The 27881-nt window shown below is 46.9% G+C and overlaps 1 protein-coding gene across 1 annotated transcript in view; it reads right to left on the bottom strand.

Moving 5' to 3' along the window:
• scn5lab (sodium channel, voltage gated, type V-like, alpha b) overlaps positions 1 to 27881 on the bottom strand; it is a 449385-nt gene that overhangs the window by 144072 nt on the left and 277432 nt on the right. The window contains 4 exon segments of the mRNA XM_052017101.1: positions 8841 to 9153; positions 9155 to 9195; positions 14114 to 14287; positions 22945 to 23183. Coding sequence (XP_051873061.1) covers positions 8841 to 9153; positions 9155 to 9195; positions 14114 to 14287; positions 22945 to 23183 — 767 coding nt within the window.

Here is a 27881-nt window from a genome sequence, read left to right as displayed (position 1 = left end):
TCCCGGAGAGAGGGCCTGATGACTCAGAGACTGAGTGCTAGCAACCGAGCCAATCTAACACTCACTTTGCCTTTTGATGTGCATGTGGTGATTTTCTCCTTGTTAAAACCATTTGAAAATGTCATTTCTCTCTGGCTGAACCACTTCTATGGTGATTGGTACAGAGATTACATTCAGATCTCTGTAATAGGGGCAGCTGTCATCCTGAACCGTATACATGGCTGCTGAGCCTGTTAGTTTGACATCTCTTGCTGCAGTAATTATCTGAGGTTACTGCCTCCTCCGTGCTGGGCTAAAGTGCTTCCTGCTTATGAAAAAAAATACGTTTCTAAAAAGAAAGCAGTTGCCTGAAATAACTTGCAGATTGCTGAGGTTTTATTGGGCAGCAAATCCTTATTGCTATCATGGCAGGTAGCCATCTTAATTTTTTTCATTGTGTTTGGTGATTGGCTGCTTCCAACAGGGTGAAGAACCCAGCCAGAAACATAGACCTTAATGAAAACAGGTTTAAGAACTACCCAGACACATATCCCCTTTTTCCCCTTATCCTACCGGCCCCATCACCCCATCTCTTTCCCCTCCTCTCCCACCGTCTCCATCTGCCCACCACCCACACTTTCCTCCCTCTGGTTCCACCTCCTCTCCCTTATTCCATGGTCCACTCTCCTCTCCTATCAGAATCCATCTACTTCAGCCCTTTGCCTCTTCTACCTGTCGCCTCCCAGCTTCTCACATCATTCCCACTCCCCCCTCCCTCACTGGCCCCTCACCTGGACTCACCTATCACCCGCCAGCTCTCTCTCCACCCTCTCCCTCCCCCGACCTTTTTACACTGGCTTCTCCCCTCTTCCTTTCCAGTCCTGATGAAGGGTCTTGACCCGAAACGTCGACTGTCCATTTCCCTCCGTGGATGCTGCCTGACCTGCTGAGTTCCTCCAGCACTTTTTGTGTATAGTTTGAATATCTTATACAAAGAGATGAACCATGACCTTATGATCTACCTTGTTGTGACCTTGCACCTTATTGCACTGCACTTTCTCTGTAGCTGTGACACTTTACTCTGTACTGTTATTGTTTTTACCTGTACTACCTCAATGCACTCTGTACTGACTCAATGTAACTGCACTGTGTAATGAATTGACCTGTACGATTGGTTTGTAAGACAAGCTTTTCACTGTACCTCGGTACAAGTGACAATAATAAACCAATACCAATACCAATATCTTGGTCAGTATGGACCAGTATGGGCCGAAAGGCCTTTTTCCATGCTATACAACCCTATGACTCTATGACTTCCTCTGGCAGCACTTGATAGCTGTTCGGAATCCAAGTCAAGTCCTTGGCATCTGTCACAAATTCAAGGATTGTATACCAAGTCCTGGGATTCTAAGCAATGGCAGATCCTGGGATTACATATCAAATCCTTGGATTATTTAGCAAATCCTGGGATATTGTATGGCAAACCCTGGGAGGACTTGACCTCATGCTGTGTGTCTTGGGAGATAATGCCAAATCTTAAGGGTTGTCTATCAAGTCCTGGGGATGCCTGACAAATCCTGGGATTACATGGTGGGTGCTGGAAGCATTAGCAATTACTTAAAAGGTACAGCCACTCGCTTTGGGTCTCAAGTACCTGAAGAGTCTGTTGGAATAAACTAAATGTTAATATTTACACTATACATGTAAAGGTTAATGGAAAAGAGGGTCAAAAGAATCAAGCGGGAATTTGACGGGCATGTGAGTGACTGAGTTACAGGGACAGAGGGAATTAAGGAGCAAGGGAGAGATGGGATTGCTGCCCTAAGATCTGGCATTGGAGGGCCTCATCCAGTGTTGTCATATGATGTAAAAAAATATAACATTGAAACTTTAGGATGAGAGAGAGATTGGTGTTAAGATCTGACAAAGAGGAGGAGGGATAGGTAGAGAGGTAGAGAGGTGGAGAGAGTTCCAGAGCTCAGAGCCCGGGCAGCCGAAGGCACGGCCACTAACAGTGGAGCGATTCAATTCAGGAACAAGAGGCCGGAGCTGGAGAGGCGAAGAGATCTTGGAGGTTTGGAGGGCTGGAGGAGGTTACAGTGAAGGGTAGGGGCAAGGGTGTTGAGGGATTGGAAGGCAGGAAAGGAATGTAAAGCTCTCAAGGTGATTCTGGCAAAGAGAATTGAATTGGAGTGTCTTCATTGACAAGCAGCTTCAAGAATGGGTGCTTACTTTGGCTGAGAGGACATTCACTGAGGGAAGAATGTTGGCTGGGTCATTGGAAAAATGTTTCTAACAGTCCATGTAGTTAAAAATCAGTTGAGACCCCAGCTGAACACTAGAGCCTCACTCTATCAGAGCTGTACTAGATGCTAGCCTAGATTAGGAGAGCACTTTAGAACCTAGAACAGTACAGCACAGGAACAGGCCCTTTGGCCCATGATGTCTGTGCAGAACACCACGCCAATTTAAACTAAATCTCTTCAGCCTGCACACAATCCATATCCCTCCATTCCCTGCATATTTATGTGCCTATCTAAAAGCCTCTTAAACACCACAATCGTATCTGCCTCCACCACCTCCCCTGGCAGCCCGTTGCAGGCACCCACCACACTCTGTGTAAAAGAACTTGCCCCGCACATTTCCTTTGAGCTTTCCCCCTCACCTTAAATGTATGTCCTCCAGCATACGACATTTCTACGCCGGGAAAGTGATTCTGACTGCCTGCCCGATCAATGCCTCTCATTATTTTATAAACTTCTATGAGGGAAATCTGAAATAAAAATGCAGAATTCTCTCTGGCAGCAGCATCTGTGGTCAGGCAGCATCTGTGGTTAGAGAGTTAACCTTTCAGGTCTGGGACCCTTCATCAGCTCTGAGAAGGTGTTGTTGACCATAGAATTGTTATGGTCAGAAAAAGAGGCCATTCGACCCATCGAGTCTATGTTGGCATTGGTGGCCAAAAATGGAAGCTTGCCCGTTTCTTTCATTTGTTGGAAAGACGCAGATCTTACTTTGGGGGTTAGTTCAATTGTCCAGAGCTCAGTGGACCTAGACTGGCTCCCAGATAGACAACGCAGCATGGATTCACTCCCAGTAGTGGTGCATGAAGGAAAGAAAGAAAGGAGGAATTGGGCCCATACAGAGAAGGTTAGGATCTCAGGACATCCTAGGGTGATGAACTACCAGGCACTGTGTTGCATTTACAGCAGAGAATCAGGCCATTCAGCCCACAGGCTCATGTTTGTGCTCTTCCTGCCCTGCCTTTATCCAGCTTCCCCTCCAATGCATGTGTGCTAGTCGTCTCAACCACTCCCAGTGAGAGGGAGCTCCACCTCTCTCCCAACTTCCCTGCTGAATTTCTGCTCATCGTCTTCCATTTGCACACCCCAGTGTCCCACTCCCCCAAGCCCTCAAGCAGAAACATGGCTAAGGTACAGTGGGTGCAGTGGTTACAACACTGGACTAATGTCCAGAGGCAGGCACTATTGATCTGGAAACATGGGTTCAAATCCCGTCACAGCAGCTGGGGAATTTAAATCCAAGTAATTAAATGAAGCTGAAATGAAAAAGCTAGTGACCGTGAAGAGATGTTGTAGAAATCCATCTGGTTCACTAACAGGGAAGAAAATTTCCATCCTGGTCTACATGTGACTGCAGACCTACCAATTTAGTTGGTTCTTAATTGCTTCCACAATGCCCCAGCGAGCAACAGTTCAGGGGGGCAGTTAGGGGTAGGTGATAAGTGCTGGCATTTGTCAGTGACTTTACCACATTCGGTCATAGAGTTGTATGGGACAGAAATGGGCCCTTCGGCCCACTATATCCGTGCTGACCTTTTTGACTATCTACACCAGTCCCGTTTGTCTGCATTAAGGTGGGATCCTTCTATGCCTTGCCTACTAAAGTGCCTGTTTAAATGACTCTTGAATGTAGTGATTTAAGATTTAGTTCTACCACCTCCCCTGCCGGCGAGTTCCAGATATCAACTGCTCTCTGTGCAAAAACATTTACTTCTCAGGCACCCTTTAAAACTCCTTCCTCTAATTTTATGCATGTGCTCTCTTGATTTTTAAACCCCTACCATGGGAAAATGATTCTGACTATCTGCCCCAACTATGTCTCTCATAATTCTATATACCTCCATCAGGTCCTTCACTCCAGGGAAAACAAGCCCAGCCCCCTAGGGTCATACAGCAAGGACACAGGCCCTTCGGTCCAACTCATCCACTCCGACCATGGTGCCCACCAAGCCAGTCCCACTTGCCTGCGTTTCGACCGTATCCTGCAAAACCCCTTTCCCATCTATGTACTTATCCAACTGTCTTTTGAATGTTGTTTCTGTACCTGCCTCAACCACTTCCGCTGGCAGCTCATTCCACATACGCACCACCCTCTGTGTGAAGAAGTTGCCCCTCAAGTCCCTTTTAAATCTTCAACCTTTCACCTTAATCCTATACCCTCTAGATTTAAGTTCCCCTTCCCTGCGAAAAAAGACCATGTGCATTCACTCCATCTATGCCCCCATGATTTTATACACCTCTATAAGGTCACCCCTCAGTCTCTTCTGCTCCGATGAATAAAGTCCTAGCTTGCCCCACTTCTCCCCTATAACTCAGGCCCTCGAGTCCTGGCAACATCCTCATAAATCTTCTCTGCAGTGATGTCTGCAGTTTAGTGATGTCTTTCTCCTATAACAGGGTGACCCATCCATTCTCTTCCCACAACCAAAGTCCTCCAGTCCAGGCAACATTCTGGGAATAGCTGATCAAACCTACCCACCCCTTCATAAATTTGTAGGCCTTCCCCTCAGCATTCCTGTTTCTGTTGAAAAGAACCACAGCCCCTTCCATGAGTCACTGATGTCACCTGCGGGGAATGGAGCTAAGCAAACAGCTGTCACTGGACCAAAAGTCAATTATCTCCTTCTGTGCTGTCAGTCTTGGTGACTTATGACATTGATTGGCAACCAAGTCTGAGAGCGGAGCAGGGTCACTGATGGGTTGGACTCCCACGCCAACAGACGAAGTCGTGGCCAGTGGTTCCACGGAGAGGTTTATACTGAGCTTCAATGCGTGGCGCATTGAAGGTCTCAAATAGTTTGCCTGAACAGCCCTCTGAATCAACATGAATCTGAATCAACGGTGGTGTAGCGGGTAGCGTAACGCTATTACAGCGCCAGCGACCCAGGTTCAATTCCGGCCGCTGTCTGTAAGGAGTTTGTACGTTCTCCCCGTGTCTGCGTGGGTTTCCTCTGGGTGCTCTGGTTTCCTCCTATGTTCTAAAGGAGCTGTGGGCATGCTATGTTGGTGCCAGAAGAGTGGCAACACTTGCGGGCTGTCCCCAGAACATTCTCAGTAACGCAAAGACGCATTTCACTGTGTATTTTGATGTACATGTGACTGATAATTATCTTAGATTAATATAGAACGTGGAACTGATGTACAGCACAGGAACAGGCCCTTTGCCCCACAATATCTGGGCCAAACATGATGCCAAATTAAACTAAATCTCTTCTGCCTGCACATGACCCACATCCCTCCATTTCCTTCATACACGTGTCTTTCTAAAAGCCTTTTAAATGCCACTATCGTATCTGCCTCCGCCACCACCCCTGGCAGCACATTCCAGGCACCCACCGCTCTCTGTGTAAAAAATCCTGCCTCACACATCTCCTTTAAACTTTCCCCCTCTCACCTTAAATGCATGTCCTCTAATATTTGACATTTCCACCCTGGAAAAAAGATTCTGGCTGTCTACCCTACCTCTGCCTCTCATAATTTTATAAACTTCTATCAGGTCTCCCCTCAGCCTCCACCGCTCCAGAGAAAACAACCCAATTTGTCCAACCTCTCCTTATAGCACCTGCCCTCTAATCCAGGCAGTATCCTGTAAACCTCTTCTGCACCCTCTCCAAAGACTACACATCCTTCCTGTAATGGAGCGACCAGAACTGCACACAATAAGCTTCAGTAAAGTGCCTCTGAGTGATAGAAATGGCTGTTAACAGAAAATGCAGGATGTCCTCAGTAGGTCAGGTGGAATCTTCTTTTAAAATTCATTCTGAGCTTGTGGGCATCACTTGATAATCTCTGTCCACAATTGCCCCTGAATCGCCCATTTCAGGGTTAGCAACATTGCTGTGGTCTGGAGTCACACCAAGGCCAGACTGGGAAATGGAAGGCAGGTTTCCTTTGCTGAAGGGAGTTGGTGAACCACTGGGGTTTATACGATGACCTGGTCGTCTCACTGTTACTGATGGCAGCTTTCCCTAATCCAGGCATATTTTGGAATTTTCTGCTATGGAGAGTTGTGGAAACTGTAGCCTGGGCTACAGGGAAATCCATGGTTATAGTGATCATGCAGGAAAGTGGTGTTGAGGCCAAGATCAGGTCAGCCTTGATCTTACTGAATAACAAATGGGACTAGTTTAGATGGGTATCTTGGTCGGCAAGGATGGGCTGGGCCAAGGGCCTGTTTCTGTGTTGTATTACTCTGGGCACGCCCATTACAGGAAGGATGTGGAATCTTGGAGAGGATGCAGAAGAGGTTTATCAGGATACTGGGATTAGAGGGCAGGTGCTATAAGGAGGGATTGGACAAACTTGGGTTGTTTTCTCTGGAGCGCCGGAGGCTGAGAGGAGACCTGATAGAAGTTTATAAGATTATGAGAGGCGTAGATAGACAGCCCGTGTTTTCCCAGGGTCAAAATGTCTAATACCAGAGGGCATGCATTTAAAGTGAGATGGGGAAAGTTCAAAGGAGATGTGTGGGGCAAGTTTTTTACACAGAGTGGTGGGTACCAGGAATGTCCTGCCAGGGGTGGTGGTGGAGGCAGATATGATAGAGGTGCTTAAGAGGCTCTTAGACAGGTACATGGATGTGCAGGGAATGGAGGGATACAGACATTGTGCAGGCAGAAGGGATTAGTTTAGTTAGGCATTTAATTACTAGTTTAATTAGTTTGGCACAGCATTGTGGGCCGAAGAGCCTGTTCCGTGCTGTACTGTTCTATGTTTTGTGTTTTATGATATGTCTGGATGGCTGCAAAGCACAAAGGGTGGTGGGTATATGGAACGAGCTGCCAGAGGAAGTGGTTGAGGCAGGTACAGTAACAACTTTCAAAAGACAGTTGGACAGGTCCATGGATTGGAAAGGTTTAGAAGGTTATGGGCCAAGGACTGGCAAATGGGACTAGCTTGGATGGGCACCTTGGGACCATGTCCGTGCTGTATGGCTCTATGATTTTATGACTCTGAAACAGAAGTTTTTCACTGTATCTTGGTACTTGAGACAATAATAATAAATCAATTCCAGTTCCAGCAACCAGACCTCTAGCTGACAAATGCCTGAACCAGCCTGCTTCTCGGACTTGCCCCTGAGCTCTCACCACCTCTGTACTAACCTGGGTCCACTCGCCCCTGGCCTCCCGATGCCCGTCTCAGTCCTTGCACAATTCATTCCGCCATCCTTCAGTCTGACCAGCTACTGGGATACACAGTTGGTTCCCCTGTTCACTCAGAGCCCTATTGCTGGGTTTCCCTCACTGCAGTGTCATCAACTTCACACTTCCAATAACTTATCACACAACATCCTAAAGAAAGGGCTGTGCAAAGGCAAATCCAAGTCACAGCATGTGCTGTTAGACATCCTGCTATGTTCAATCTGGGCCATTGTGCTTTCTGCCATGTGGTTTCGACTCCTGGATCTGTTTGATGGCGTATATAATCAAATCATCTATTGTAGGCAAGTAGAATCATGAGTTTATTCACCAAGCTGATGGAATAATTCCGAGGTTTCACAGGCAGTACTGGGTCGGTAAAACTATGTCAGACTAGTTGGGGCATGGTGCACAGCCCTGGTTGTTGTCAATTCTGACAAGTTAGCTCTATAATAGTGATCACGCATGCGCGCGCGCACACACACACACACACACACACACACACACACCACACATACAAACATACACATACACACAGACACACAGACACAGACACACAGACACACACAGACACACAGACACACAGACACACACACACACACACACACACAAAAACTTCCTTTCTACCTCACCTGAGCTACTGCAGATGATACAATCCAGAGGTTCATTAGAAAGTATACATGCAATATTATCATAAAGGGGAAAGATTAAAAAGGGAGCTGAGGGGCAACTTCTTCACGCAAAGGGTGGAGGGTATGTGGAACGAGCTGCCAGAGGAAGTGGCAGAGGCAGATACATTAACAACATTTAAGAGACACTTGGACAGGTCCATGGATGGGAAAGTTTCGGAGGGACATGGGCCAAAGGTGGGCAAATGGGACTAGCTTAGATGGGAACCTTGGTCGGCATGGACCACTTGGGCTGAAGGGGCTGTTTCTGTGCTGTATTTCTCTATGACTCTAATACCATAAAATGTTGGGATCCCCATGTTATAAAAAGGATGTAGACACGATGAAAATCGACCTGTGATAAACAATACTAGAACCGAGTTGTTATCTCCCTAGGAAGGGTTTGTTTTGGGAGCAGACTGACAGGTGACCTTATGGGTCATGAAAGGTTTTAATGCTGAGCCTATACAGGGGGTGATGGGAACGAAGGGCACCAACGAAGCCTGCAGGGAATTCTGGATTAAATTCCCAGAGAGTGGTGAGAACACAGCTCTCGTTGTCATGAAGAGAAACTGGAACTGAAGGAGGGCCACCTGGAGCAGTACGTTTGGGCAGAGACCTGATGGGCTAATGACTAGTGTCTGTGCTGTAGAACCACGCAGAATGCCGGAGGATATGGGCCCTCGGTTGGAGTCACTACATCCATGAACGTCCCACCACCCCAAAACAAGCACAAGAGCATCAGGCCTTACCACCAGGTTTCCAATCACCATGACCAGCATGAAGACGAGGATGCACAAGGGCTGCCCAGCCACCTCCATACAGTCCCACATGGTCTCGATCCACTCGCCGCACAGAACTCGGAAGACAATGAGGAAGGAGTGGAAGAAGTCATGCATGTGCCAGCGGGGAAGCTGGCACTTGTCCGAGATCTTGCAAACGCAGTCGCTGTAGTTCTTGCCGAAGAGTTGCATCCCAACCACTGCGAAGATGAAGACAATGATAGCCAGAACAAGGGTCAGGTTCCCCAGAGCTCCCATCGAGTTTCCGATGATCTTGATGAGTGTTGAGGGTGGGCCATGATTTTGCCAGCTTGAAGACTCTGAGCTGCAAAGCATAGAGACCATGAGGCAAGGTCCTACTTGAGTTGGCGAGCCAGGCCACAACTATAACAGAGGGGACACACGAGACTGTGGAGCAACAAACAATCTGCTGGAGGAACTCAGCGAGGCAAAGAGCAGCTCAGGTCAAAAGAGTTAGGTTTTGACCCGAAATGTCGACAATTCCTTTCACCCTACCAATGCTGCTCGACCCATCGGGTAGAAGATACAGGAGCCTGAGGGTACATACCACCAGACTTAAGGACAGCTTCTACCCCACTGTGATAAGACTATTGAACAGTTCCCTTATACAATGAGATGGACTCTGACCTCACGATCTACCTTGTTATGACCTTGCACCTTATTGCACTGCACTTTCTCTGTAGCTGTGACACTTTGTACTGTTACTGTTTTTACCTGTACTACATCAATGCACTCTGTACTGACTCAATGTAACTGCACTGTGTAGTGAATTGACCTGTACGATCGGTTTGTAAGACAAGCTTTTCACTGTACCTTGGTACAAGTGACAATAATAAACCAATACCAATACCCGTTGAGTTCCTCCAGCAGATTGCTTGCTGCTCCAGAGTCCTGCATCTGCGGTCTTGTGTGTCTCCAAGATATTATCAAATCAAGGCTCCCCTCCATCCCAGTGTTGACCAGTGCAGGCTGCTGTAGGATCAGGACAGGCCGTGTTTGGTTCCAGTCACCACTGACTTTTGCTTTCTGAGCTTAAGGATGTGTTTTGACAGCACCTACCCTACCATAAGATGGACTCTTAACCTCACAATCTACCTCGCCATGGCTTTGCACATTGTCTGCCTGCTCTGCACTTTCTCTGTCTGCAACACTATATTCCGCATTCTGTTATTGCTTTTCCCTTGTACTACCTCGATGTACTGATGTGGTGAAATTATCTGCATGGATTTCATGCAAGACAAAGTTTTTCACTGTACTTTGGTACATTTGACAGTAATAACTCATTCACCAATTTTACTTATTTTACCTCCCAAATCTGTGACCTCTGCCACCAAGACGAACAAGGGCAGCTAGCCTATCCAGTCTCTCCTTACAATGAACCTAGCAATCCACATGACCTTGGGTTGTGAGAAGAAACCAGAGCACCAAGTGGGAATCCATGCAGTCATAGACGATCGTGCAAACTCTACACAGACAGCGTTCGAGCTTAGGGCTAAAGCTTTCCAAGGGATATAACCTTTGATTCCAGTATCGTTTATCACAGATCGATTTTCATTGTGTCTACATCCTTTCTATAACATAGCGACCCCAATATTTTATGGTATTATAGACTCATAGAGCCATATAGCACGGAAACAGGCCCTTCAGCCCAACTGGTCCATGCCAACCAAGAGTCCCATCTAAACTAATCCTATTTGTCTGTGTTTGGCCCTTATCCCTCTAAACATTTCCTATCCATGGACCTGTCCAAGTACCTTTTAAATGTTGTTAATGTACCTGCCTCAACCACTTCCTCTGGCAGCTCGTTCCATATACGGACCACCCTCTGGGTGAAAAGGTTGCCCCTCTGGTTCCTATTAAATCTCTCCCCCTACCATGCCCTCTAGTTCTTGATTCCCCAATCCTGGGAAAAGGACTGTGTGTATTCACCCTATCTGTGCCCCTCCTGGAGACTGAAGAAAAGAGGCTGCAGTCTTCTCAGAAAGAGGACACCACTGACTTACGAAATATTGTACACACAGCTTGATTTAAATTACATTGTAATAACAGAACTAACACTTTCTTATAACCTGCCCAATTTAGGAAATTAAAAATGACACCATTCTATTTGAAACAAATTAATTAGCACCTTCATTCAGGCAACAAACGAGAATGTCCCTTCTTCAACAACCTGGTTTTCTCTCACCCCTTTTAGGTTAGGAAACATCCCAAGACAGTCGACAGGAGCGTAACCAGACAAAAATCTGACACTGAGCCAATGAAGAAGATATTAAGATTGGTTTAGTATTAAGAAGATATTAAGGATGCACTCAAGTGAAATCCCTTTGAGTGTTGTTAATATGCAGACATTAATCCTTTCGGACATAAACTAATCAGAAGCTCAAACGTGCACCTACTGGCAGATGGTAACTATAGATACAGAAACATTTACCTGACCCCTCTCCTCCTCCCTCCCCCCTTCTCTCCTCTCTTTGTCACTCTCTCTCTTTCTCTCTGTTTCTCTCTATCCCTCTCTTTCTCTCTGTCTCTCAGCCTTGTCTCTGTCTGTGTCTGTCTGTGGGTCTCTCTCTCTCACTCACTCTCTCTCTCTCACACTCTCACTCTCTTTTTCTCTCTCTCCCAGTCTCCGACTACTTCTTTTCTCTCTGTAAATTCGATTTGCATCTCAGAAAGAAGCAAACCACATTACAGCAGGTACAAGCTCTTTGACCAAACCTTTGTCTCATCAATTATTTATAATTATTTCAGATTTCCAGCATTAGCAGATTTTCTTTTGATTTTTTATTTCCATTGCCAAATTCTTTATTCATGCTCTTTTTTCCAATTATGATTCCAAATTCATGACTCCCTGATGACAAGTGATTTTTCACTGTCTCTCTAGATTGAAAACTTTTACTGGATGTGATCAAGTTATGACACAGATCCACCAGAATGTCATTGAATGGTAGACCTCCCAGACAGAGGAGCCTACTCCTGTACCTAAGGACCATGAGAGCACAGAGTCATAGAGCTGGACAGCATAGAAATGGGCCCTTCAGCCCACCTTGTCCATGCTGACTGTGATGCCAATCTACACTAATCCCATTTGCCTGCAGTAGGACCGAGTCCCTCTGCACCTTTCCTATCCAAGTACCTGTCCGAATGCCTTTTAATTGTAAACACTCCAAAACAACATTGAAACCAAACATGATTTTCATTTTTTTTTGGAAGTGCCAATGGAATTAGAAAGAACAGATGTTCTATAAGGGTTCTCTTCCCCTTGAGAAATCTTTCACCGTCACCAGATCTACCAGTGACCCGGTACTATCGTGGACTCTCCTCCTATCGGAGACATCCCGGAAACATCTCTCTCCACTCACACACATGCCCCTATGTCTCTCCAGGACAAATACTAGCCTGGCCTCTCCCCATCCAGAAGGTGGACCCCCTCGTCCCTCCGAACTCATCCCAGGGAGGTACTGAGGGTTAACACTGAGCTGGTCTCAGTGGTATTTCAGCAACCAGTAAGTAGGTGCATGGGAGTGTCATGGTTAAGTTATGTGACTATTATCGGAAGGTGTGGGTCATTGATCCATGAGACATGAGCTCAAATCCTACCAGGGAAGTCGGCAAAAGTAACTCAATAAATCAGGAACTCAATGAAACAACCTGATTGTTGTAAATGATAAAGATGGACTCTTGATCTCACAATCTATCTCGTAGTGGCCTTGCACCTTATTGTCTGCCTGCACTGCACTTTCTCTGTAACTGTAACTTTATTCTACGTTCTGTTATTGCTTTTCCCTTGCACTACCACAATGTCCTGATGTGATGAGATGATATGTATGGGTGGCATGCAAAACAAAGTTTTTCACAGTAACTTTGTACATGTAACAATAATAAACCAATTTGCCAATTTACCAATGGTAAAGCATGGTACTGCAGCGATTAGCGTAATGCTTTTACAGCACCAGCGGCCTGGGTTCAATTCCCATGCTGTCTGTAAGGAGTTTGTACGTTTTCCCCGTGTGTCTGCGTGGGTTTTCTCCGGGTGCTCCGGTTTCCTCCCACATTCCAAAGACCTAAGGGTTAGGAAGTCGTGGGCATACTATGTTGGCACCAGAAGCATGGCGACACTTGCGGGCTGCCCCCAGAACACACTACGCAAAAGATGCATTTCACTGTGTGTTTCGATGTACATGTGACTGATAAAGATACCTTAAAAGTCCTTCAGGAAGAGAACAAAATCTGAGGCAAATTGCTCGCAAATCAAGTTTGTAACGGGGGCCAAGCACACAGCCCTTGTGAATATAACTGTTGGATACTCCAGCTCCTCGAGTGGACAAGCAGCATGGCAAGTCAGAGGCAGCGGAGGAGCTGAGGGAGGCAGTGGGAGGCAGGGATGGATGTGCCGAGCATAATATGGAACCAGAGTACAAGCTGGATCGCGCTGAGAGTTAGCCAGAGAAACGCAGGCTAGGAGCGTGCTTCAGTATGTTCCCAACTTCACTGCCCAGTGCACTGCTACAATGAAGCATCTCAATGAAGCATCACTTGGAGTACTGTGCTCAGTTCAGGTCACCTCACTACAGGAAGGATGTGGAAGCCACAGAAGGGTGCAGAAGAGAATTACAAGGATGTTGCCTGGAATGCGGAGCATGCCTTATGAAAACAGGTTGAGTGAACTCGGCCTTTTCTTCTTGGAGCGATGGAGGATGAGAGGTGACCTGATAGAGGTGTATAAGATGACAAGAGGCATTGATCATGTGGATAGTCAGAGGCTTTTTCCCAGGACTGAAATGGTGGCCACAAGAGGACATAGGTTTAAGGTGCTGGGGAGCAGGTACAGAGGAGATGTCAGGGGTAAGTTTTTTACTCAGAGAGCGGTGAGTGCGTGGAATGGGCTGCCGGCAACGGTGGTGGAGGCCGATACGATAGGGTCGTTTAAGAGACTTTTGGATAGGTACATGGAGCTTAGGAAAATAGAGGGCTATGGGTGAGCTTAATAATTTTTAAGGTAGGGCATGTTTGGCACAACTTTGTGGGCCGAAGGGCCTGTATTGTATTGTAGGTTTTCTATGCTTCCATGTTTCAATCCCAAATGGCTGACCGCTTGTCCTGGGATTAGAACCCTCCCCAGTCTGTGTTTGTCGGGGAGGGCGGGGGGGCTGTGGAAGATGGGATGTGGTAAAAGCAATGTGGTCACCCGTGTGAAGAGGTAACGTTAAAGGAAAGAGCAGTACCAGTCTGAAGGAGCGCAGCACAGAGAGACCGTCCACTCGAGCCAAGCCCAGCTCCACCAAGCTCAGGCAGACGATGATGCTGTCGAAGATATTCCAGCCCTGCTGGAAGTAGTAGTACGGGTCCAAGGCGATGATCTTCAAGACCATCTCGGCCGTGAAGATCGCGGTGAAGACCTGATTGGAAAACGAGAAGATGTATCAGCCCGGCAACTCAGCCCATCGTACAAGAAAATAGAATAGACCACACGGCCCCTCAAGCCTGTGCCACCATTCAGTATGATCTGCCCAAGGCCTCGTCTCCTCTTCCCATTTCCCTCAATCCCCCGATCTTTCAGCACCCGCAGCTTCCGGGCCAGAGAATCCCAGAGATTCCCCACGCCCTGCCAGAAGAGTTTCCGATGTACCTCACGTCTAAGTGAGTGGCACCCTATCACCCACACCCCCCCAGTCACACTCCCACACCCCCACCGCCCCATTCACTCGGTAAGCAACTGCCAACCTGACCAAATGCTACTTAAAGTGAGAGGCGTCACCCACACTGCTCCAAAGAGGAGGCAGCTGCTGAGCCCTCAAGCTCATGCGGTCAACAACCCTCCCTGTGTGAGAAATAATAAAATTGAACTCGACCTGCGGGGCTAAGTGTTGCCAGATGCAGCTGTGGGGTCCCCGACATTCAGCAGGTTCACATTTGCAATTGGAGAATTACCCTCTTCCCACCTCATTAACCCTGCTGATGTGACACTGAGCTCATGGCAGTGAGCTGGCGGACAGGGCAGCAACTTACCCGGATGTGTGAGCACACACGTGCAGGCACACTCACACACACACACAGGCACATAGACACACACACCCACACACACACACTCACACAGATGCACACAGACACACACACCCACACACACACACACAGGCACACTCACACACACACACACACACACACACACTCACACACACACACACTCACACACACACAGGCACACTCACACACACACACTCACACACTCACACACACACAGGCACACTCACACACACACAGACACACACACACACTCACACAGGCACACTCACACACACACACTCACACAGATGCACACAGACACACACACACTCACACAGGCACACTCACACACACACTCATACAGACACACACACACACAGCCACACACACACTCACACACACACACAGACACACACTCACAAACACACACACACAGATACACATACACACACATATACACACAGCCACACACACACACACACACACACACACAGACGTACACACATACACACTCACACACACACACACACACACACACACACACACATACACACAGCCACACACACACACTGACACACATACAGGCACACTCACACACTCACACACACACACACACACACACACACACACACTCACACACACACACACACAGATACACATACACACACACACACATACACACAGCCACACACACACACACACTCACACACATACAGGCACACTCACACACTCACACACACACTCACACACACACACTCACACACACACACTCACACTCACACACATACACTCACACAGACGCACACACACACACACACAGATACACATACACACACATACACACAGCCACACACACACACACACACACAGATACACATACACACAGACACACATACACACAGACACAGATACACATACACACAGACAGACATACACACACACAGACACACAGACACACATACACACAGACACTCACACATACACACATAAACACACACACATGCATACACACACATACACACACACATACACACAGAGACATGCATACACACACAGACACACACACACACATACATATACACACACATACACACACACATAGACACACAGACACACATACACACACACATACAGACACATATGTACACACACACACACACACACACACACACACAACAGATACTGACATACATAGACACTTATATGTGTGCAGAAAGACATGAACACACATTGCATACAAGTAAATCGGTATCAGGCACAAATACTGTCGAGACTAGTTTAAGTGGAGAGAGAATGCAGAGTACTGCTGCACAGAAGGATCACAGAGAGCCAGCACATGAGTACGTCAAGTGATACGGGAGGGAAATGTAATGTTGACGCTTATTGCAAGGGGAATGGAATACAAAAGTCAGGAAGTCTGTGCAGGGTGTTGGTGAGACCACACCTGGAGTACTGCAAACGCTCTTGGTCCCTTTTTTTAAGGAAGGATATACTTGCATTGGGAGCAATTATAGTCATACAGCTGGGAAACAAGTCAACATGTCCACGCCAACCAAGATGTCTGTCTCAGCTAGTCCCATATGCCCAGGTTTGGCCCATATCCCTCGAAAACCTTCCTATCCATGGAGCTGTCCAACTGTCTTTCGAATGTCGTTAATGTACCTGCCTCAACCACTTCTTCTGGCAGCTCGTTCCATAAGCTGACCACCCTCTGGGTGAAAAGGTTGCCCCCTCAGGTTCCTATTAAGTTTTTCCTCTCTCACCTTAAACCTGTGCCCTCTAGTTCTTGATTCCCCAACTCTGGGAGAAAGACTGTACATTCATCCTATCTATGCCCCTCATGATTTTATACCCTTCTATAAGATCACCCCTCAGTCTCCTATGCTCCAATGAATAAAGTCCCAAACTGCACACAGAGGGTTATGTGCAGTTGTTCCCAAACTGCACACACCAGGACCCTCGAGTCCTGGCAACGTCCTCCTAAATCTTTTCTGTAATCTTCCCAGGTTAATGGCATCTTTCCTACAGTAAGATGACCAAAACTGAACACAATATTCCAAGTTCAGCCAAGGTTGGCCAGGTTCACCCCTGGGATGAAGAGTTTGACTTACGAAGAGGGGTTGAGCAGATTGGGTTTATACTCATTAGAAGTCTGACAGGTGATCCTATTGACATGTATGAGATTCTGAAGGGGATTGACAGTGAGGATATTGAGAGGACGTTTCCTCTTGTGGGGTAATCTAGAACCAGGGCATAGGTGGAGACCACCATTTTACAATGGAGATGAGGAGGAATTTCTTCTCTTGGAGAGAGGCAGATCGTTGGAATTATCAACCCCAGAGAGCTGTGTAGGTGGAGTCATTGGATCTTCTCATGGCTGACACTGACAGATTTTTGTACTGTAGGAAGTGGAGTATTAGGGGAAACAGGCAGAAGCCAGGATCAGATCAGACCTTGGACACACAAGAGACCGCAGACGCTGGAATCTGGAGCAACGCACAATCTGCTGGAGGAACACAGGGGTGGAGGAAAGGAATTGTTGACGTTTCAGGTTGAAACCCCGCATCATGGTCTGATGCTGCTCGACTCAAAACATCGACAACTATTTCCCTCCTACAGATGTTGCTCAACCTGCCGAGTTGTTCCAGCAGATTGTCACGTCGGACCTTCTGGAATAGCAGCACAGAATGGTTGTCCCCTGCACTCAGCAGCTGATCGCACACTAGCATCAAACACTCTGCTGGAGCAACCAGGAGGAGAGGCCTCTGAAGCGCTGTCAAGTCACACGTGTGCCTTTTGCCACGCTTATCTCAGTGTGCTGCACATCTTGGGACTCGAGATTAGATTGTCTCAGTAGCTTAACAGCTCAGACCACTCATTTCACACTTGTGAAGCTGAGAGCACCAGTCCAAGTAGCTTCTTAAATAAGACTGACTCTTGACTGATTGAGGGTTCAGGCGATGGGCAGGGGTGTTGGGGGCTGCAGTGGAGAATGTGCAGCTGGCAAACTCTCTCACTCCTTTTCAGGAGCATTCAGGAGAAACTCATTACCCCGGGAATGGTTGCTGAGGTATCGGTATTGGTTTATTATTGTTGCATGTACCAAGATGCAGTGAAAAGCTTTGTTCAGGCTTCATCCAAGCAGATCATTCCACATATAATTACATCAAGGTAGTAAAAAGAAAACAGAATTCAGAAGTATTATGGATGCAGAAGGGGAGTTGGATAAGCATGAGGGAGAAAGAAACACAGGGACAGAGGTGTTGGGAAGACTCTCTTGTGTCAACAGCATGGACTAGATGGGCCAAATGGCCTGTTTCTCTACGGCAACTGCTCTGCCTGAGACTACGAGAAACTGCAGAGAGTTGTGGACACAGCTCAGCACATCACGGAAACCAGCCTCCCCTCCATGGACTCTGTCTACACTTCGCGCTGCCTCGGTGAAACAGTCAACGTAATCAAAGACCCCACCCACCCCGGACATTCTCCCTTCTCCCCTCTCCCTTTGGGCAGAATATACAAAAGCCTGGAAGCACGTACCACCGGGCTCAAGGACAGATTCTGTCTCACTATTATAAGACTAATAAACAGTCCTCTTGTATGATAAGTTGGAATCTTGACCTCACAATCCACCTCATCATAGCCTTACACCTTATTGTCTGGCTGCACTGCACTTTCTCTGTAACTGTAACACTTTATTCTGTTACTGCTTTTCCCGTGTACTACCTCAATGCACTGATGTGATGAAATGATCTGTATGGATAGCTTTCAAAACAAAGGTTTTCACTGTACTTCGGTACATGCGACAAGAATAAACCAATTTATCAATTTCCAAATTTCTGTGTTATGTCTTGTTACTGCCAGAGCTGCTTCTTACTTACATTTTAAAGACTCAAATCTACGACTTACATTGTGTTTATTTTCAGCTGCACAGACAGTGTCTGAATTCCACACAGAACATCGTAATACAGTACATCATAAGGAGTATCCTTGTGCTTATAACAATGTAGTTTCCTGTTCCATTCTTACAATGGTATCACAATGTGTTTTTCTCTGTTTGGAAGGGGCTAATTTGCGCTGGGTGAGTGTCTGTGTCGGTGGAGGGGTGGGGGTGGCTATCACAACTCCCTGGTGTGGCACACACCCCCATCCTTTCCCCTCTCCAAACTGCAGCCGTTCCAGATGTTGGCTCACTGCCACCTTCCGAAGAACGATAGGGAATGGACAGTAAACCCTGGCCTTGGTTGGTCAATGAGTAAAATAAATAAAATACAGGAGCTGTCACTGAAAACACACACACTTCACACGTGTGAGATTCACCTACGCCCAGCATGAGCCTCACTGACGCATTCTCTGCAGTTCAAAGAGCTTGGCTTTAATGCTTTAAGTTTCAGGGTTCCCGGTGGACACTCTGAGTGGGCGTACTGCCGGTGCACTTGGTTCGGGTATCACACTGGCTGAGGAATCTCGCAGACTCCCTCCAGCTTCAGAGATATGTGCTAATCCCTCAAACCCCTACAGAGTCATGTCTTGACACAAATGCAATATGGCACATCTTCCCCACGTACATTGGGGCAGGCACGGTAGTGTAGCGGTTAGCGTAACACTATCACAGCCCCATCGGCCCGGGTTCAATTCCAGCCACTGTCTGTAAGGAGTTTGTACGTTCTCCCCGTGTCTGCGTGGGTTTCCTCCAAATGCTCTGGTTTCCTCCCACATTCCAAAGACGTATGGGTTAGGAAGTTGTGGGCATGCTATGTTGGTGCCGGAAGCGTGGCGACACTTGCGGGCTGCCCCCAGAACACTCTATGGAAAAGATGCATTTCACCGTGTGTTTCGATGTACATGTGACTAATAAAGAAATCTTATCTTATCTTACATCCCTGCTCAAGCGCTGACTTGCAGACAACCCATTTGTTCAAATCATCAGTGGGCCACTGGAGCATTGCATAGCACTGTAGGAGGGACATGATTGTATTGGGGAGGGTGCAGAGGAGATTCACTAGGATGTTGCCTGGGATGGAGCAGTTCATTTCTGAGGAGAGATTAAATACTGTAGGTTGTGTTTCTTTTCCTTTGAGAAGAGAAGGGTGAGGGGAGGACCTGAATGAGGAACACCAAATTATAGGGTAAGGTTACCATAAAAAATAATGATCAGCATGGACTCAGTGGGCTGAAGGGCCTGTTTCTGTGCTATATCTATGTATGACTTGAGAATCTGTTAGGAGCCAAGGGGGCAAGCTTGACAGTGGAGCCAGAGGACATGGCTGAGATCTTAATTAATTCTTCTCATCTGTGTTCGCTATGGATTAGGGCATTGTAGTTAGAGAATTCAAGAAGGGGTGCAATGGGTTTCCAGAACAAAAAACATAAAAGGGATGATATATTATACGTCTTAATCCTCAGGACCTGATGAGATGTATCCCAGGATTCTACAGGACCAAAGTCATGTTCAGTTTCGGTTGCCCTGCTTTGGAACGATGTTATCAAACCGGAATGATTGCAGAAAAGATCTCCAAGGATGTTGCCAGGACTCGAGGAACTGAGTAACAGGGAGAGGTTGGACAGGCTAGGACTTTATTCCTTGGAGTGTAGGAGACGGAGAGGTGACTGTATAGAGGTGTATAAAATCATGAGGGGCACAGATAGGGTGAATGCGCACAGTCTTTTCCCCAGGGTTGGTGAATCAAGAACTAGAGGGCATAGGTTTAAGGTGAGAGGGGAAAGATTTAATAGGAACCTGAGGGGCAACGTTTTTACACAGAGGGTGGTGCATACATGGAACGAGCTGCCAAAGGAAGTGTTTGAGGCGGGTACAATAATAACTTTTAAAAGACAGTTGGACGGGTACACAGATAGGAAAGGTTTAGAGGGATATGGGCCAAATGCAGGCAAATAGAACTAGCTTAGATGGGCATCGTGCTCAGCATAGACCAGTTGGGCCGAAGGGCCTGTTTCTGTGCTGAATGGCTCTGTGACTCTAGGAGGCAAGGGAGAAGAATTCTGGGGTTGTGATAACTGAAGGACAACAAATATGGCACCTTTATTCAAGGATGGTGGCAGGGTAAGCCAGGTAATTACAGGTCTGTGAATCTAACATTAGTGGTCATGAAGTTATTGGAAAAATTTCTGAAAGACAGCGTTAAAGTGCACTTGGAGAGGCAGGGATTAATCAAGGTTATTCAGCATGGCTTTGTTAAGGGTAGATTGTGTCTGACTAATTTAAATGAATTTTTGAAAGAGCTAATTAAGTGAATGAATGATGGTAGAGTGGTTGATGTTGTCTAAGAGGACTTCAATAAGGCCTTTGTTGAGGTCCCACATGGGAGATTGGTCTAAAACATTAGAGCCCATGGGATCTAAAGCAATCTGGCAGATTGAGATTGGAAAACTTGAGACCAATGGTGTGCCACAGATATTGATGCTGGGACCCTTGCTGTTTATTAGGATGTTAACAATCTGGTCAAGGATAGAGGAGGCATGATAGGTGTGTGCACTGATGGCCTGAACATTGCTGGTGTTGTTGATAGTGAGCCAGGCCAGTCTCTGGTGACAGAACAATATTGATAAGTTAGTAAGATGGTAGAAAAATGGCAGATGGAATTTAATCCTAAAAATGTGAGGTGATGGATTTTGGGAGGGCTAATAAGGCTAGGATGTACCAATGAATGGTTGGGCTCTAGGGAGGACTGAGGGATCTGGTGTAAATGTCTAAGGATCCCTGAAGTTGGTAGTATAGGTAGATAAGGTGGTTAAGAGGCATACGGAATACTTGCTTTCATTATCCAAGACACAGGATGTAAGTACAGGAAAGTTATGCTACCGATATCTCACATTGGTTAGCTGCAGCTGGACTATTGTGCTCTGGCTACTATACTGTTGTCCTTCATTCATTCAGGGCCCCAGAACTCTGGGCAGACACGGTAGTGTAGCGGTTGGCGTGACGTTATTACAGCGCCAGCGACCCGTGTTCAATTCCCAGTGCTGTCTGTAGGGAGTTTGTACGTTCTCCCCATGTCTGTGTGGGTTTCCTCCAGGTGCTCCGGTTTCCTCCCATATTCCAAAGACGTACGGGTTAGGAAGTTGTGGGCATGCTATGTTGGCACCGGAAGCGTGGCAACACTTGCGGGCTGCCCCCAGAACACTCTATGCAAAAGATGCATTTCACTGTGTGTTTCAATGTATATGTGACTAATAAAGAAATCTTATCTTATCTTATCTCCTCCTTTACCTCCTACAGAATCCTGGGATACATCAGGTCCTCTTCTTGAGGTATTTATTTTGGAATTCCATTGGACCCCTCCCTGTACCAGAAGGATGTGATTGCATTGTTGAGGGAGGGGAGGAGATTCACCGAATGTTGCCTGGGGTGGAATGCTTCAGAGTCGGATAGGGTGGGTGTGTTTCCTTGGAGTGGATAAGTGTTTGATGGCCAGCACAGACGTGGTGAGCTGAAGAGCTCACTTTTGTGCTGTACAACTCTGCAACTCAAAGTACTTTTTTCTCCACACCTGCACATACACAAAATACATCCTCCCTGCACAACACACATGGACACCTTGTATTTCACAGACACAAATCTAGCGCACATAACATGCCTTGTTCTCACATGCACACATGCACACTCACACTATACACATCACACACACTGCACACAGATACACACACACAATCACACACACCAGACATGTACACACTCAGACACATCAAACAAACACAATGCACTTGCACACACATTCAAACTCATGTACACCACACTTGTGTGCATACACCTGGATGTGCACACATGCAACATGGGTGCATGTGTACACACGCGTGCGCACACCACATACACAATGCACACAGAAACTTACATGCATAATACACACAACGCAGAAATGCACATACTACATACAAAGCACACAATGCACATACATACACACACACACACACACACACACACACAAAACACACTCACACACCACACACACACACACACACACACACACACACACAATCATTAGATACATTTCTCTGGAGCGCTCCCAAATAGAAAGTCTGATCTGCTCCTTACCAGATTCCCCACGTAGAGCATGTTATTAAATTCGTCGGACATTGGCTGGTGCTCCAACCCCATGAATATGGTGTTCAACACTATGCAGATTGTGATTGCTAGGTCCAGGAAGGGATCCATCACTATGTACTTCAATATTTTCTTCAGTTTAATCCACAGCGGACAGCAGTTCCAGATAAGAAACGTTTGTGAAAAGTAATACCAGCAACGAGGATACTTGAGGCGAGATTCTTCAAGTTCTAGGGAATAAAATCACGAAGGAGAGTTGGTGTTAGTGGTGATTTGACAGTACAATCACTGATCATCACTATGGCTCCAAAGACTTGTCACTAATGGAACTTCAAGAAGGACCCGATGAACCTGATTTCCCGGAGCAAAGGAGGTTGAGAGTTGACATGATAGAGGTTATAAAATTATAAGAGGCATAAACAGGGTAGACAGTCAGAGTCTGTTTTCTATCATAGGAGTGTCTAAAACTAGAGGGCGTAGGTTTAAGGTGAGAAGGAGGAGGTTTATGAGGATAGGTTGAGCGAGCTAGGCTTTTCTCTTTGGAGAGAAAGAGGATGAGAGGTGACTTGATAGAGGTGTACAAGATGATAAGAGGCATAGATCAAGTGGACAGTCAGAGACTTTTCCCCAGGGCGACAATGGCTAACACAAGGGGTCATAATTTTAAGGTGATTGGAGGAAGGTATAAGGGGATATCAGAGGTAAGTTTTTTTTACACAGAGAGTGGTGGTGCGTGGAACACACTGCCGGCAGAGGTTGTGGGGGCAGATACATTAGGGACATTTAAGAGACTCTTAGATAGACACATGAATGATAGAAAAATAGGGGGCTATGTGGGAGGGAAGGGTTAGATAGATCTTAGAGCAGGATAAATGTCGGCACAACATTGTGGCCGAAGGGCCTGTACTGTGCTGTAGTGTTCTACGTCCTATGTTTAAAAGAGATCAGAGGAATAAATCTTTCACACAAAGGGTGGTTGGTATCTGTAATGAGCTGCCAGACGAGGAGGTGGAGCCAGAAACAGTAACAGCATTTAAGAGGCATCTGGACACAATGAGCAGGGCATAGAGGAGATGGAATTAATGCTGACAAGGGGTTGGTGTAGACTGATGTAATGGTCAGCACAGATGTGGTGGGCCAAAGGGCCTGTTTCTATGCTGTACAACTTTGTAACCAAGTATTTCACTTCACACTGCTCTGTATGGGGTCTGCCCACTCAGCAGCCTGTCAGTACCCTCCTCCTGAAACCCATCATGGAATTTGTGCACCATTCCCAAGAAAGGGAAATGGGGGTGAGGGGCGTGGTCCAGCAGTTAAACTAACAGACGAGTCACCAGAGACCTGAGTTCAATCCCACCACAGCAGTTTGGGAATTTAAACTCAGTTAATGACCTGGTTATTGGAACAACAAATATTCCTCAGTAATGATGACTAAAGGAACTTCTGAAATGTATGGAGAGAGGTTGAGCAGGTTGGGACAGTTTTCACTGGAGCGTAGGAGAATGAGGGGTGGTCTTATAGGGATGTATAAAGTTAGGAGGGGCATAGATAGGGTGAATGTGCACAGTCTTTTTCCCAGGGTTGGGGAATCAAGAACTAGAGGGCGTAAGATAAGAGAAAAAATTTCTTTATTAGTCACATGTACATTGAAACATACAGTGAAATACATCTTTTAGCGTAGAGTGTTCTGGGGGCAGCCCATAAGTGTCGCCACGCTTCCAGTGCCAACATAGCATGCCCACAACTTCCTAACCCGTACGTCTTTGGAATGTGGGAGGAAACCGGAGCACCCGGAGGAAACCCACGCAGACACGGGAGAACATACAAACTCTTTACAGACAGTGGCCGGAATTGAACCCGGGTCGCTGGCGCTGTAAAGCGTTACGCTAACCACTACACTACCGTGCCTGCCCGGTACAAGGTGAGAGGGGAGAGATTTAATAGGAACCTAAGGGGCAACCTTTTCACCCAGAGGGTGGTCTGTATATGGAATGAGCTGCCAGAGGAAGTGGTTGAGGCAGGTACATTACCAACATTTAAAAGGTACTTGGACAGGTACATGGATAGGAAAGGTTCAGAGGGATATGGGCCAAGCATGGGCCAATGGGACTAACTTGGATGGGAATCTTGTTCAACATGGACCAGCTGGGCTGTAGGGCCTATTTCCATGTATGATTCTGTTTTAGAAACCCATTAAGATATCTTTATCAAATCATTTTGCGTCGAGTGTTCTGGGGGCAGCTCACAAGTGTCGCCACGCTTCCAGGGCCAACGTAGCACGCCCACAACTTCCTAACCCATACGTCTTTGGAATGTGAGAGGAAACCGGAGCACCCAGAGGAAACCCATGCAGACACGGGGAGAATGTACAAACTCCTTACAGCCAACGGCCGGAATTGAACCCGGGTCGCTGGCGCTGTAATAGCGTTACGCTAACCGCGACACTGCCATGCCTTCGGGGAAAGAAATCTGTGGCTTTTATGTGACTCCAAGCCCAGCCCATGTGGTTGGCTCTGAAATGCCAAGCAAGTCAGCTAGTTGTTGGTGGCTCCCCACTGCCTGCTCAGAGGGTAATTAACGATGGGGGATAAATACTGGCACACAGATACCGAGAGCCTCACAGCCCCAGGGACCCGGGTTCGATCCCGACCTCAGGTGTTGTGAGGCATTTGCACATTCTCCCTGTGGGTTTCCCCCAAGCGCTCTGGCTTCCTCCCACAGACGTGCTGGTGGGTTTAGTGGCTACTGTGAATTACTTCTCAGCAGTAAAAAGATTCCAAGGGGAGTTGATGGGCAGGTGAGGGAGAATAAGTTGCAGGGGAGCAGGGAAGGGAAGAAGAATGGGACAGATCTCATCATCTTCATCCCTTCATCAGCCGCCCATCATCTCCTGGCTTCTGGCACTATTCCCACTCTCCCTTCCCCCATCTGCCTCTCACCTCCACCCCCCCCCCCCCCCCCCCACCCAGCTCCACCTATCACCTGCCAGCTCTTGCCCTCCACCTTTTTCACACCGGAATCTCCTCGCTGTCTTTCAGGCCAGGTGGAGGGTCTCGATCCGAAACGCCGACTGTCCATTTCCCTCCACGGATGCTGCCCAACCCCCCTGAGTTCCTCCAGCGCTTTGCGTGTTGCTCCAGACTCCAGCATCTGCAAGTCTCTTGTGTCTCCAGAATAGGACAGACGGGATTGCTCTGCTGGGAGATCTGGGCTGAGTGGCCTCCTTCTTTAACGTGTTCATAAGGAGTAATTAACAAAAAGGTAGCATCGATTTTATGTGGGAAATTCTCCCACCTGGTTGAAAAAAAGAGCAATTCCCTATACATGCACCAATGTTCACTTCACACACTGAGCCACGTGTTGACAAGGTGATGAAGTCGAGTGATTCCCAAACATAAAAGGTAACTCCGAATGGTTTTGTGGTGTTGCAGTTCAAACACACTAATCAGCATTCCTGCATCGTCACAGCAGTGGCTTCGGAAATGTGAGAGCTGCGTAATATCTGGCTCTTTATTTGCCAATAAATCAGCTTACGGAAGGTGCTTGAGGGAAAGCTGAAAGCCAGCGGATGATTTCAGCAGGGGAGGAATCATTAGGATATTTGCACACCAATGTTTGCACAAAAAACCCACTGGAGATTTAATTTCACTTCAGGCCAACACCAACCCTGCACACAACAATGCAGAACAAAAGGACAGTGTTTATTAATTAAAGCAACAAAGCCTCTTTCCCTGGATATATCCATTCAAGGTTATTTGTTTAGATTTATCTGTAATGCATAGAATTACACGGAAAAGACCACTATTCAGCTCAGCTGCTCTACTCCAGTATTTATACTCCTCTGAAGACTTTGTCTGTAATCAATGATTGGCCACTAATCGCTAAAAAGAGATAATGGTGGAAACACTCAGCACGTCAGGCAGCGTCTGTGGAGAGAGAAGCAGTGGTAATGTTTCAGGTCAGAGTTCTGACAAAAGGTCTCCAACCTAAAACTTTAAGTCTTTTTCTCTTTCCACACATGCTGCCTGACCTGCTGGGTGTAGAGTCATAGAGCGTGTACCAGTGTAGCGGTTAGCGTAACGCTATTACAGCGCCAGCGACCCGGGTTCAATTCCGGCTGCTGTCTGTAAGGAGTTTGTACGTTCTCCCTGTGTCTGTGTGGGTTTCCTCTGGGTGCTCCGGTTTCCTCCCACATTCCAAAGACGTACGGGTTAGGAAGTTGTGGGCGTGCTATGTTGGCGCCGGAAGCGTGGCGGCACTTGCAGGCTGCCCCCAGAACACTCGATGCAAAAAGATGCATTTCACTGTGTGTTTCGATGTACATGTGACTAATAAAGATCTTATAAAAAACAGGCCCTTCGGCCCAACACATCCGTGCCGACCAAGTTGCCTAACCGAGCTGGTCTCATTTGCTAGCTTAATGTTTCCAGCATTATAGGGGGACATGGATCATGTGTAGGCAGAAGAGATTTAGTTTAATTTGGCATCATGTTCAGAGCAGACTTCGTGGGCCTGTTCCTGTGCTGTTCTCTTCTATGTTCTATAATCTCTTTTTATTTCAGATTTCATGCTTCTGCGGTTTTGTTTTGATTGTTGGGCTGATAGCCAATATTACTGAGGGAAAGGACATCAATTGAGGTGAATGGAGTTATGATAGAGAACAGCTATTAAATGGTAGCAGATTTGATGGGCTGAATGGCCTTGTCCATATACCTTTACGCATTACAGTTAAATTACTGGCCAGCACGTCCCAGACCCACTACCTCTACTACCAAGATGGACAAGGACTCCTTGGAGAAAGAGCATGTGGTATCCACAAGTCCAATGGGGGATTTCCGGGACCGGTGGGCACCAAAGAGGCTCGAGTGCGTTCTGGATAGTGATGACCACGTTATAACTTGAGACTGTAAATAGCGTGAATCACAAAG

This window comes from Pristis pectinata, chromosome 5 (assembly GCF_009764475.1).
Source record: "Pristis pectinata isolate sPriPec2 chromosome 5, sPriPec2.1.pri, whole genome shotgun sequence".
NCBI lineage: Eukaryota > Metazoa > Chordata > Chondrichthyes > Rhinopristiformes > Pristidae > Pristis > Pristis pectinata.
The sequence above is the reverse complement of the archived record's forward strand: the minus strand, read 5'-3'. Positions and strand labels throughout refer to the sequence as shown.